Genomic DNA, 14,077 nt, shown 5'->3' on the forward strand with positions numbered 1-14,077 from the left:
CTTCACTGTATCTTTGGGGGCCCCTTTTCTCTCCCCCCTCTTTCCTCCTTGCTCAAGCCTCTTTTGGAAGGCAGGACATGAAGGGAAGCAGTTGCTGTGATGCCAGTCAAAGCAGCACAAAGTGCCCAAAGTGACAGCTAATAAACCAGACGAGAAAGCCAAGTGCTTCGTGTGGGCTGCTGTGAGCTGGGTGACCTTGTCAGATCAGACAGGCGAAACAGGCACGTGCCTGCTCAGCTCCGGCTGGGAGAGCTGCACAGGCACGGGCAGATGCTGCCATAAGACCCAGCACCAGATCCAAGGGCTGAGTCGTTCATAAATGCCTTCAGGGTGAGGCATGGAGCTGGGGAGGGACAGGATCCTGCTCAGCAGCCAGGGGTGCTGTCCCTGGGCGCTGCAGTGATCCCACCCTCAGGTGTGATGCTGAAAGTCAAAAGGTGGTGGCTGCCATCAGCAATAATTTCTGGGGGAGGTTTGTCCTCTTTGCTTCCAATCAGAGCCACTGGTCTTTGTGTCCATTGCAGGGAATGCTCTCTGCTGTGTCCTGCTGCAGAATTGCGTGTGCTTCGAGTGATGACATGATAGACATGCTCTAAAATGTGCCATTATTATGTCTGACCTTGAAAACCTCAGCTTCCATCGTACCAAACATGGAACAAATTACTGGGAAAAGCTGAGTGGCCAGGGTCTTACCTCCAAGGGCACAGCTTCTCTGCTGGGGAATGGCCTTCCCAGTGTGCCAGGAAGAGGAAAATCCATAGGGGATCTGAGAACTCTTACAGATTAGGTTAGGGGCTTTGTGGGGAAAATATCACAGGGAAAAACTCAGAGATGAAAACATGGAGACACTAATTATTAACATTTTGATATCAAGGTCCAGAACAAGGGCACAAAGGTCAGTGAGAAGGTGGCTGTGGAGAGGATTCTCTCCCAAAGAGAGGTCCCAACCTGTGGCACTTCCAGCATGCTCTGGTGTCCTGCTGCTCTCTGCTAACTAAGGCCACAGGCTGCAGCTGAAATACTCTCACAAGTGGTAGCCTGGGCAAAACAGTCCTTGTAAGGTGTGAGTGACGTGCACAGATATTGCTTCTGTTTGAATTGTTGTGTTATATTTTGGTTTCTGTTTCTTTGGTGCTCTGCAGAGGTACATCTGATGTGCAACGCTGTCATTAGAGAAACTTCCTCATGCACCATACTGTGTTTCACCAGCCAGTAACAGCTAGTAGAAACATTCATTTATTCCTAAACTAGATCACAGCAACACCAATAACTTTATTCCTGGAGCTGAATCGCTTATCATTGATACAGCTTCTCTCTGCTCATCATGGATCCAGTATCCAACATGAAACTATGCAAGACCCACGTCTTTTCCATAATATTTGGATAGCCCCTGACATCATTAGCTTGAGTTTATTGACATCAATAGCTTGGGTTTATGTTTTAAGTTCCAACAGCCACATTGCTGCTGTGTTATTTGATAATAGCATCTGTTAAAGGGCAATGGATGGATGGCTTTGTTGGGTGCTGGAGCAGCTCATCCTGGAGTGCTGATGGTTTGCAAGACATGGGAATATTCTGTATGATCCCTTCTCCTGTGGCCATCACACTGCAACACCCTGGAATCTTCAGGACATCAACTGCCTACAGTTTATATACACTTTTTAATGGTACAGATATTCTGATAAACAACAAAGGCAGAATTAACAGCCATTGGGGAGGGAGATTATTGGGAATGTGAACACACAGTATCACTTCACCTGATGGCTCCGAGTATCCCAGAATGTGCTACTCTGAGTTTGTAGAAAAGACATTTTTTTCCATCAGCAGTGCTCCCTGTTTAAATAAACTCCACGGTCTAGAAAAGGGGTTTTGTGCCCACTTGGGAAGTGTCCAGTTTCCCAGCTCAGGGACTGCTTTTTCCATTCTGAATGCAACCATATATCAAAGGGAGACAGGTCTGAACTTCTGTTGAAACCATTAGGGTGTTTTTGCGAAAAGGGAATCCAGGTCCCTTTGATGTGTGCTAGAAAAATTCCCTTTCCTTTTATAAACCCAGATCAATGGCCGGCGGTGCAAATCTCCTGTGAGCATACCAGCCCTGAATAAAATATTCCCTGGAGGCAGAGGAGTGCTGCTGTATGGCTTGGTCAGATTCCTCGCCAGCATCTTCCCCTTCTCATGTTTGGGTTTCTCACATTTCTTAACCTCTGTCCCTCTCTTTATTCTGGTGTGAAGGGAAGAGTTAGATTCTTCTAGCTTTTAATAATTTTCCATTTTTAATTAGAAAGTGGATATGTTGTTTACTCAGTTCTCTCTGCCAACATCTGTTTGTCCTTCAGTCACTCAGTAAATTCATCTTAGCTTTAGATGGGTGGCTTCTTTACTTCCCCCCCTATTTTTCTTCTTTGCCCCTAGCACTCCAGGATTACAGTGTGCTGTGCAGTTTGGATTATTCCCCAGATCCACAGAAGTTTAGTTTCTGTGTAGCTGTGATGGTAGAGTGACTCTGAGGAAGTCAGAGCACAGGCACTGACACTGTGTACATCCTCTCGAGTTCCAGGTGCCAGTTATGGGCAGGACACTCTGGACACTCATGGTAAATTTCTCCTAGAAGAGTTCTGTCCCTCAGGCATTCGTGTCCATGGTGTCAGGACAGCAGTGCCCTGGTTCTGTGCGGAGCCTTGGGGCACTCTGCCAGGGAAGCCACAGCAGCAGCTGTCAGTGTCTGCACACAATGCGGATGTGGCCCCAGGCACTTCCCCTGAGATCCCCATCCAAGGGTGACTGACACCTCTCGGGAGAGCCTGGGTGAGAGTCCCAAATGGCTTCATGTCAGTTTGGCTTTTATTTCAAACCTAAAAACAAGTTTGACTACTTGGAAGCACAGGGGGATCCCTTTGGAGTGGCTTTGTCACTGCAGAGGTGACAGGGATGGGGGACAGCTGTCAGCTCCAAACAGCTCAGGCTTGTGCTGCTTTCTGATGGCAGGGGAGAGCAGCAGGTTCTCTCCTTGTCTCAGGAGGCCAGACAAGAGTTTGGATTATTTGTAGAGCTGCACTCTTTCTATGGAAGGGCTTTGGTGTCTCACCCCAGACATGACAGAAAATCCTTTTTCTGACACTGCTCCTTATGAACCTTGGTGGGTTTGGTAGCTGCTGTCCAAATGATGATGGTTGGGGCCAGACATGGCTGTGCTTATCTTGTGAGCCAAAATTGTGGCTATTAGGATTGAAATGGTTTTGATCTGTCCCTTGCTGGCTGTAGTGGCTGTAGCCGTGTGTCTTTTTCCAGACGGAGTCCAGCGTCACCATGACGTGCATGGATGGGAAGTGGAACAAGCAGGTGACGTGTGAGCCCGTGGACTGTGGTGTCCCAGACCAGTACCATGTCTACCCTGCCACCTTCAACTGCAGCGAGGGGACCACCTTTGGCAAGAAATGCTCCTTCACTTGCCGGCCTCCTGCTCTTCTGAAAGGTATTGGGGGGTGTCTGTGCAGTGACTTGAGAGACACAGCTAACACAGACTGCTCTCAGGAATACATGTTGCTCTTGCTGTCGGTTTAGAGTTATTCATGATATTTTAAGTAGGAAGAATTATGGGACTCTATGGAAGGTTTATTTATATTAGAAGTTAAGTTCTTCTGCATCTCTCTATTACCTTGCTTTGACCTTTCCTTGATCGTGGCTGGCCAGGCAGTAATGACAGGGAATATTGCTTCCATACAACCAAAACATGGAAAAGTCATGGGGATAAATCAGATTGAACTCTCTCATCTTCTTTCCCATGCTTTGTCTATTTCCACTGTCTGTTTCCCTTCTATGCCTCCTCTATATATTTGGAAAGACAAGAGAAGACTGAAAAGCCCCATGTCCCAATGACACAGACCCCCATCACTGTTTTTTTCTAATTCAACATCACCCTTCTCCTTTTCCACACTCATTTTGTTCTACTCTGACCTCCTTGTCCTCTTTTTGTTTGGCACTCATTACACTTTCCTTTTTTCTTTTATTTTTTCCCCTAGAAATTACACAGCTTGCCACCCTCTGTCCTCTCCTCCTCGATCTTCTTCCCTGCTACTTTTCTGCTAACATCCCCATCCTCTTCTCATCACCATCAACTCTTCTGCTCACTGGCACATTTCCCTTTTTGATCTGGTCCTCAGGAAACAAGAAAATTGTTACTTTGAAGGAACTTGTCCATCTTGTAAATAAACTTAACTGCTGTTGTCAACTCAGGTACAAACACTGTATAATTTTTTTTTTTTTGTACCCATGGTATCTCCTTCTCTGCTGGGATTCATTGCAAACCCCAAGAAGGAAGGCATGGGAAGTATTCTTCATTTCAGGGAAAGGCTATGTTGATTTCTTCATATATAAGCAAATTGCTTAATTATTTTTAATTCTGATGGGAGATAACCAAAACCAGCCAACATACAGTCAAAGTTATGACTACTCAAAAGGTTTAGAAAACTTCACAACGTTATGACTACTCAAAGGATACTTAAGAGAAAATAAGACTACTTTTTAGCAAAAACCTCCCTTTTTCTGTGTAGACACTCACAGGGCTATCTTCAACAAAAGGTGTTATTTCATTTTAAGTGCTTTAAATATTTTTGAGCAGGCGGTGAAAATAATTATAGTCATCATGACCAACAAGAGCCGATGACTCAGGCAGGGGTTAGCTGGAGGGATGACAACCAACCCCAGATCAGGGGCTGCAGCTCTGGTGTGTAGCATCACTTCACTTCTGTCCAGAAACACTGAGCTGTGAGGTAAAGGCTCCGTTTGGTGTAGAGCCATCACTGATGACTAATAAATGTTGCCACAAAGCTTCTGGAGAACAGCGTTGGAATGAGTCATGCCTAATTCAATCACTGACGTCATGACAGCCACTGTTGGTAATGTCACAGCTTATCGCTTTGCAGTGGCAAGTATGATATCACCACGGCTGGGCTGGGAGCTGCTGCATGAGTCAGAGCAGAGGAACATGCTGGTGCTCCAGAAAAGAGCTCCCTCCTGCACAAAATGCCTCTGCAATCATCTGCAGTTGGGGAGGGGAGAGAGAAATCCGGGGCTGATTTAATGTGGCTTCTCTTATCTTTGAGGCCAGGGCAGGAGGGCTCCTCCACATACCTTCCTGAGCCCTCCAGAGCCTTTTGTTTTCTTCTTCTTTGAATTCCAGCCTCATGACCCGGCTCTCTTCCTCTCCTTGCAGAGAGATGGCATTGCTCCGGGGTTAGCAGTTTGTCAGTATTATTTCGGATAACTCCGAAGTTGGCTCACTGTTGAAAATATGCCTTGTGGGTTGAGAAGAGTTCCTGCAGCAATGCTCAGGGATTTCAATGGAATATTAGGGATTTTTGAAGGGTTAGTGGCTCATAGCTGTGCTTTGTTTCTTAGGAAAAGCTTATTCCTTTTCAACATATGGTATAGAATAACAAAGAATGTAAAATACACTGAGACTGGGCTACTTTTAGCTTAACCTTCTGAAGTCAAGTAGGTCATAGCAGAGGCAAATAGATCTATTGTACCTTTTACCTTTGAGGTGTTGGCCAAGAAAGCTTCCTGAGGAAAATGAGTCTCTAATGAGTATTATGAATCATATTTATCACAGTAGTCCCCAAGGACTGAGAGTCCCCAGCTGAGAATGGCTCCTCATTGTGTTGGAGTAGTGACTCTAATACTAACAGATGCTGCTCCAAAAGGTTCCAAATTGAAATAAAAGGGACAGATTCAGGGAAAAGATATAACACAGAAGCAGAATGAAGAATGTGATGGCACCAAACCCTCTGTTAAAGCCATGGCTTTGGAGAGGAGGGGGTTGATGTATGAAACAAGCTTCCTTTCAGAGAGGAACAAAATAAGGAAGAGAAGTACAAAAGATGACAAAGCCCGTGTGGCTTCCCCTATGCTATAGCATTTCCTGAAATAAGCACTGCCTGCCTGTCACCTGAAAGCAGAGTCCTAAATGATTTAATGACATCATCTAGAGCGAGAGAATGCACAGGACATATGAATGCTCAATGCAGCTGAATTTGTCAAATCGGCTGAGGGGGCTTTTGATATCTTATGGGTGTAACAACATTTCAAAAGAAAATAGCCCTGCTGAACGTCGTTAACTTTGCTCACTGTTCTTCTCAGGAAACAACAGCAACTTGACCTGCATGGAGGATGGGCTGTGGTCCTTTCCTGAGGCCCTGTGTGAGCTGATGTGTCGAGCACCCTCCATCGTCCCCAATGCGGATCTCCAGACCTCGCGCTGCCGAGAGGACAAGCACAAAGTGGGCTCCTTCTGCAAGTACAAATGCAAACCAGGCTACCACGTCCCTGGATCCTCCAGAAAATCAAGAAAGTACGTGAAAGACTAAAGCTGTGCCATCAGCCTGGTTCAGAAAGCCATGAGTTACAATGATTTTGGGAAGGGGTTGTTTGTCACAGGCTCTGTGTGCCGTAGGGAATAGCATGGAACAATTCCTTCATGCAGATAGCTGTGCAGGGTCAGTTTAGGCACCCAGCTCACTTAGGCTTCTTTAAAAATCCTGACCAGTGGTCAAAAAAACAGACTTTACCTTAGAAATACCCCTTTGATATGCAGCCTGGGGAGTCCCCTTTGAAACCCTGAAGAAAAGGGTTAGTGCTGTCGTATACTTCTGACTCTGCACAAACCCACTTCAAACCAACCACAGCCCACAAGCCTGGGAAGCTGAGTTCTTGGGAGATGTGTCCAAGGCCAAAAGAGGAGTTTAGGCTGGGCAGCTCAATGTTGGTTTTTCAAATAATTGTTATTTTTGCTCAGAGACCTCATGACGCAGATTCACAACTTGTTCCCCGAGTGTTAGAAGCTCGAGCACACCCATCTCCTGCAACCTGCTAGCAGAGCTCGGAGCCTTTAGAGGCTCCCTGCTGACTCAGCCACTCACTAAATGTTGCTTTTTTTCTGCACAAAAAAGGCGAGCCTTTAAGATCCAGTGCACGCAAGACGGCACGTGGCTGCCAGGCGCCTGCGTGCCCGTCACCTGTGACCCTCCACCTTCCAAGTTCCACGGGCTCTACCAGTGCTCCAACGGCTTCCAGTTCAACAGCGAGTGCCGCATCAAGTGCGAGGACGATGACAGCCAGTCGGTGAGTCTGCCTCACCCAAACCACCTCAGCCCACACAAGTCTGGTTTTTCATACCTTCCCTCTCTTGGAGAGGCCAAGGGATATTGAGCTCTTCCAAAAGCAGGGAAATGCAAAAGGAAAAATCATGTTTAAAGTTGAGGGAGAGCCTGGAAATATTATTTTTTTTATGATAGTAGTGATTATTTTCTATGATAGTAGTAACAGTATTAACTATTACCTGTGGAGGATTAGAAGTGGCTGACTTACCATTTCTAGACAGTAAATGGCAGAAAAATCTGCCACAGTGGCTTTATCTGGCTAGAAAATCAGCAGCAACAAATCAAAGTAAGTAGAATATGAGTTATCTACACTTATCCCATATATTCATTCTGTTTTACCTCACTTTTCTCTCCAGTTCTTACCATTTTATCTCTGTGTGTTGTGTGATAATTTAGCACCATAGGGATTACAGCTATTCAGGTGAATTCTCTCTAAACTTCCATGTTTTTCTGGCTGTGAAGGTGTCATTTGGCATCAGAGGTCAGATCCCCATCTGGCACAAATCAGCATGTTGCCTTTGGCTTCCTGGGAGCTGTGTTCACTGATATGAGAAGGTCTGGCCTCTACTATCTTATTTAAATGCCTAGTTTTCCTCACCAGAGGTAATTATAGTTTGTGAGATAAGTAACTTCTCCCAGAAGTGCTGCTGCTGCTCCCTCTGCTTGGGAAGAGAAAGTGGGGATGTGGAAGCTGCAGCAGCTGCAGGCACTGCTTGTAGCAGGGTGTGCTCTGACAAGGGCTGTTTCATATCATCAGAATTCAGATCATCAGATCAGAGTCTGAGAACCTTTAAAAAGGTACCAACCCTGCTCTAGGGGCAGTCACGTGAAAGACACCTCTGGTACCTGCTCCACATGTTAAAAGCTCCTGTTCCCTGTCCTCTGGCCTGCCTTCTGCATGGTGACAACAGACAGAGCCCCAGCGTTTCACATCAGGGCACCTGGGAAAGTTTTCCTTGTTTAAGACTTGGAGTGAGGTTTTGAGCAGCGTGAAATGAGAAGTTGCAGGCAGAGGGGGTGGGAGCTCTGGGACACAGCAGCTGTGGCCTTGTGCATCCACCACTTGCTCAGAGGGGCAGCATGGCCCGTGCTGTGTTCCAGCACTGCCAGTGTGGGGAAATTGGGACATCCAGGGCAATGACAGCTGGTGGAACGGGCTTGTGTTTGCTTTTGAATGAGGTGAACACGAAGAGGAGCAAGCAGTGGAGTCAGGGTTACAGCAGTAATGAAGTAAGCTCTGGGAAGGAAGAGATACAACTCTGTCTATTCACTGGGAGGGAGAGGAGTGACTGCTCAGCTGCGAAAGCACCTTGGGCAAAGGAGCAGATAAAATCTTGAGAAAGGTATTTACAGTGAAAAGTATTTTCAGATATCTCAGAAAATAGGCTACAGAAGAAGAGCAAGAGCTCCTGGCACAAGCCAGAACCACTTGAGAGGTGTTAATTATTTAAGGATTAAACCCCACTAAGTCTCTCTCAGCTATATAAGGTGATAATACACGTTGCATCCAAGCAAGAAACCCAGCAGGGGTTTTCACAAGAGATTTTGCAGGTCAAGGGATGATGGACAGGATGTTACTATAGCAATGGATATCCTGGGATCTCTGAGTATGTTGCTGAAACTATACAGGAGTACCCTCAAGCACAGCCAGCTCCAGGAACATAAATCAGGTTTCATGGCTCATCTTTGAGAATCACATTTGAACCCTGGCATGGAAATTGCAAGGGAAGTGCACCAACTTGCTAAAACAGCAAATTGTGCTCAATTATAATTTAGCAATTTATTCCTGACTCTGTCACCATGCTGGAAGACCATTACTTGGCTGCACATACAGCATCTCTTAATCACCAGGAATGTAATGGCCATTTAAGCAGGTACCTCCCCTGGCACCAGAGCAAGGGTCTTCCATTTCTGCATATTGTACACAAATCATATAAACAGTCAGATCTAAATTAATCAATCTCTGCCAAACTGGCCCTTAGGTGAGAATCACCAAGCAGGATCTCACCCTGAGTCCATCTGCTCCATTATTCCTTTCATATGATTTCCTTATTACTTCTGGCAATGGCCAGATGTCTAGAGAAGGGGAAGCGGGTCCCACACCGTAGTCTGCTGCTAATACCACTTTGCATCTCACTAAACACTGTGTTCATTAACAAAGATGAGCAAAAAAAGGGAAGCATTAGGATATTAAGGACAAGAGTAGCACTGAAGGCTGAACCCTCTTCCATGCTGGTACCAGGGGCTTTTGCAGGTCCCTGTGCAACAATGGGTGTGAGTTGTGGGGCAGAGCTCCTCCAAAACGCTCAGCAGTCCTGCAGGGATCCCAGCATGGACAGCACATTAAAGAATCCCCAAAGATATCCTGCACAGTGTCCAAGAGCAGGGCGGGTAGACAGCAGACAACGTGTCTGGCGTGAAAACCGGGTGAGGAGAAGCAGAGATCCTGCATGATTCTCCCACCCAGTAAGGCCCCCACAGGAGTTTTGGAGCCCACCCACACCAGACATCCTCCTGTTGAATGTCCCACATTGCCCCATGTCAGCTGGGCCTGCAGATCCCACAGAACAGCTTGTTTGCACAGAAATCCCCAACGCCGCGTGGATAGATCTGACAAAAGATTGCCTGCGCACTCCTTTGTTGTCTTTAAAGGGCATGATATTTCCCCTCGGACTTTGGTATTCATTCTTCAGTATCATACCAAGAATCTTTTCTATAAGAGAAATGTCATATTCTGTTCCTTGCCCATTCCCACACCAGAGGATCTTTTCATCCTTCCCACCTGCCTCTGTGCGTGTCCGTCTCAGCCCCTTCGCCTGCTGTCACTCAAGGCAGCCAAGCTCTAAAGAGCACGTTCTGCCCTGCTAAGCTCGTGTCCCACTCTCCCTTCCTCCTTCAGACGGCCATTGGGATTCTTTCTTTTTCAACAGAGATGATGTAACTGGTTTGAAAATGCAGAAAGGAAAAAGGCTGTCTGCATTCGACACCAACCTCTCTGTAACAAGGAGGAAGGCAAACAGGGTGAAGGCACCTCTATTGCAACAGGAGTGGGGCTGTTCTAAGGTGTAGACCTTGCAAGGGGCTTGTAAAGACCTTGAATTGCACAGAAGAGAAGAGATCTGTGTGTGTATCAACACTGTAGGTTTCCTTTTCTTTATTCTTTGGAAGAAAACTCCTTCTTGCCACTCCTAGGACTGGCAATCCCAACCAGGGGCTTTTCCAGCTCCAACAGAACTTTGTCCAACACCACAGCTCTGCTCACTCCTCATCTCTCAGCCTCTCCTTGCTAGTTTTTTGTTAATTCTCACTATCTCCTTCCCTCATTCCCAGGGCCGTGGCAGCAACGTGATCCACTGCCGGAAGGATGGCACCTGGAGTGGCTCCTTCCACCTGTGCAGGGAGATGCAGGGGCAGTGTGCTCTGCCCACCCAGCTCAACAGCCACCTGAAGCTGCAGTGCGCCGGCGGCTACGGCATAGGTGCGTGACACCCACACCTGCCCCCAGGTGGGAGCAGGAGACCAGGGAGAGGATGGGGATGGAAGGGAGGGAGGGAGGAAGGAGTCCTTCAAGTAACCTGTTTGCCCAAGAGCCTGATATGGGAGGCTTTTCAGGGAAATGCGTTTAGGAAAAGTGGAGCTCTGAGAGACCAGGCGTCATGTAACATGCTCTGACTGCAGGCTCCTTGCAGGGCTTCCAGTTTCATGGTGTGCCTTCTTGGCCAGCTGGTTTTCAGGGGCAGCAACATGCCAGGCTGTGCCAGGGAGGGATTGTACCCTCTTTTGTTCTTACGCTTTTGTAATGCCCCACTCCTTCAGCCACATGCACAAACCTGTGCTCTAGAAGTTGAAAGGCAGGGAGCTGACAGGAGAATGCAGCACTAGGATAATTCAGGTCTCTCCAGAAACGGTATGAGACCAGCTGAGCATTCCCTTTGGTATGGCAGTTGTTTAGGAGCTGTTTTCAAGGGTCTGTTTTCCTCCTTCTTTCTGGGATACCTGTTCCCTGTGCAAGGGGTGATGACTGCTGTGCTCAGCTTGGCTTTGTGTCACCCAGGCGCAGGGAGGGACAGACACTCTGACCTGTACACACCATATTGTACTTCCAGCCCCCATTTTGGGGGTCTCCCTGCTGTAAGGGCTGCAACAGGAGCTGCACTGCCTGCAGCCCACACAGGTTTGCGAGGCCCCTTCCTGCAGCCCCCCTCCCAGCCCCTGCCATCCCCCTCCTGCCTCCGCCTGTCCCTTTGAACTTGGAGAAATTTCCTCCTTGCGCGGCTCCCTCATTATATCGCAGCCATGCGCAGGACTGCGAGCCTCCTTGTGTTCCCTCCCCGGGGAGGAGAACACGACCTGGATGAGATCACCGCTCTGTAATGATGCCAATTACAGATCATATATCAAAACAATCCCGACCCGCTCCTCTCCACCAGCGTGGTGGAGCCCGGGAGAGCGAGCGGCTGCGGCGACTCTTAATGTGGAGAGGCGTTTTACCCTTGAGACGAGGTTACCTCCAGGGCCAGACAGGTTTTTGCAAGGAGAGAAACCCCAGTTCCTGGTTTGGAGGGCAGCGTCTCAGTGCTGGGTGCCTGCCAGCTCTGGCTCCTGTCACAGTGACTGTCAGCAGGTGCCAATCCCAGGGACTGGTGGGTCTGACCCTAGGATGGGACCACACAGCATCATGGAGGTGAGGGATGCATGGGGCAAACCCCGCACAGGAGTGGGGCTCTCTCTGGAGAGGGATTTGGAGCTCAGAGAGGGCACAGTGGCCCCGCTGGCTCTCGTTCTCAGCAGATGGAGACATACCACACACTTTGTAGGCTCACCCAGCACCAACTTTTGGGATCAGATGTTGGGGTCTTCCTCTCTTCTTTGCATTTTTTAAAGCCTGACCAAAGTCCTTTTGAAAAAGTGTCCACCACGCTCATGGAGAGGAGCCAGTCATTCACTCTGGGGGTGGTGTCAATAGGCCTCATCCAGTAGGTCCTTGGAGCCACTTCCAGGTGTCCTGGGAAAGCAAAACAAACCTCAAGCACTCCCCATCTTTCCAGCCTAGATCTGGCTGCTCCCACTGACTCCTCCAAGTGGAGAATGTGAGAAGGCAGAAGCAGGTGGGAAAAATAATAGCAACCAGTCGTGGTCACTATGAATCCCACACACCTTCAGTAATTCCTCAGACACCTAATCTGCCCTTCCAGGCTGAGGCGTGTGTTGAGCCAAAGGTTCAGCTCTCCAAACCAGTGCAGAGATTAATTCCTCCCTCAGCGCTGATTGGAGTGCAGAAATCCTAATGACATGTTTGCAGCAGCTGTGCCATTCAAGAGTGATTTTCCAGGGGGGAAATGGTAATGGTCCAACACACAAGGGCTTATGGTTGTGTCACCACAGGGCTCTGGGATATTGCTGCAGAGTATCACAGCATGTTTTAATAAAGAAAGGACAGGATTCCCACTGGGCATGACAGTTAATCAGAGAAAAAGCAGGTTTATGTGTGAACAAAGCCATCATTACCTTTCTGCGTACTTCTCATTGACTGTGGGACTTGGGTGATAGCAGGTCTCCAATATCATTAGGTTTGGTCACCCTTTGGATGATTATTATTGGATGTTTGTAAATCTGACCCACCAAACAATAGGTTTCTGCCATGTCACAGGTGAGATGAGTTCGACAGCCTCTCCCTAATCAGCCCCACTGCTTGAAAGAACAGTTGAAATGGAAAAAACTTTCACATTGTCTTGATCTGAAAGCGCAAAACCTGACCCCCTTCTTGGAGTTAATAGCCAGAGAAACACTTAGATTTGCAGCTTGTTCAAAAAGGCCTTGGAAAACCTGCCACCCCCACACTCCCCTGCTCAGTACAGGGTTGTACTCAGCACTTCACGTGTGGCTAGGAGATATGTGATAGTTATGGTTGACTGCTAATTGCAATTTAGGAAAAATGAGCCGTAATCCTGTCCTTCAGCTGGAAGGATGTTGGAAGGGTCAGAAGCTGCCTGCTTTATCCTTTAGCTTTATCCCCTTTGTGTTTTGAGCAGGCACGGAGTGTACCACCTCCTGTCTGGATCACAGTCACGAGCCCATCCTCCTGCGCGTGAACGAGACCGTGCAAGACATCCAGCACTGGATGAACCCTCAGAGAGTGAAGGTCAGTGCCTGGCGACTGTCCCAACCACATCCTTTGCTGCATGTTTGTGAGCAGTGAGTGATCAGTGTTACCTGTGGAAAATGGGGAATTTGGACCTTTAGGAAAGAATTCCAGATTTTTCTTGTGTTTGTGTCCAGTAACATAGTGGCTTTCTTTGCAAGTGGCTTTCTCTCCAAGTTGCTTTCTGTCTGTGTTTACCAAGTGAAAGTCAGTTCAAGGTAGAGGCCTCACATCAGTGGGGTTGGATCTGGAAATCCAGCAGGAAGACGTGACGGACAGCCAGAGAAAGGGCACTGGCCAGGCTTTATTTTCTTCCTCCTGTTCCGTATTTTTGCATTCTTTGGGTGGCAGGGCTGGATTTTTCTGCGCCGCTCCTGGATGACAAAAGCAGCTGATACAGAGGGTTTTTCATTTCCCGACCCCGCGGAGCTGGCTGAGCGCTCCCCCCGCCCCTCCGCCCGCATGCGAGAGCTGCCTGCTCAGCACAGCCCCTTCCAGAGGTCACCACTTCTCCCTCCTGCCTGCTGCAAACGCAGAGCCAGCACTAGCTGCTCACAGTCCTGAGCGTCCTCCAGCACACAGCAGTGCCAGCGTGCCCTGATGGGGACGTGCACACCACATGCACACACACACAAACACGCTCAGCCCCGCTGGCAGCAAACAGCTGCTGGGTGTCATGCCCACGCTCGGGTGTCAGGGGGAGGCACACTCACCCAGCTCTTCCTGGAAACCCTCGTGTTCCTACAAACAAACCAGGTGTTTGTGGCTTTATGGC

General features: G+C 48.2%; 1 protein-coding gene across 1 annotated transcript in view; it reads left to right on the top strand.

Annotated features, from left to right (window-relative positions):
• Window positions 1–14,077, top strand: part of PAPPA (pappalysin 1) — a 181,112-nt gene that overhangs the window by 140,294 nt on the left and 26,741 nt on the right. Inside the window, exons 15-19 of the mRNA XM_063174550.1 lie at window positions 3,292–3,475; window positions 6,142–6,352; window positions 6,951–7,122; window positions 10,491–10,638; window positions 13,193–13,302. Of these exons, the coding sequence (XP_063030620.1) occupies window positions 3,292–3,475; window positions 6,142–6,352; window positions 6,951–7,122; window positions 10,491–10,638; window positions 13,193–13,302 (825 nt within the window). The remainder of the gene's footprint in view (window positions 1–3,291; window positions 3,476–6,141; window positions 6,353–6,950; window positions 7,123–10,490; window positions 10,639–13,192; window positions 13,303–14,077) is intronic.

The sequence above is a fragment of the Melospiza melodia genome, chromosome 22 (assembly GCF_035770615.1).
Source record: "Melospiza melodia melodia isolate bMelMel2 chromosome 22, bMelMel2.pri, whole genome shotgun sequence".
In the NCBI taxonomy this organism is placed as follows: Eukaryota; Metazoa; Chordata; class Aves; order Passeriformes; family Passerellidae; genus Melospiza; species Melospiza melodia.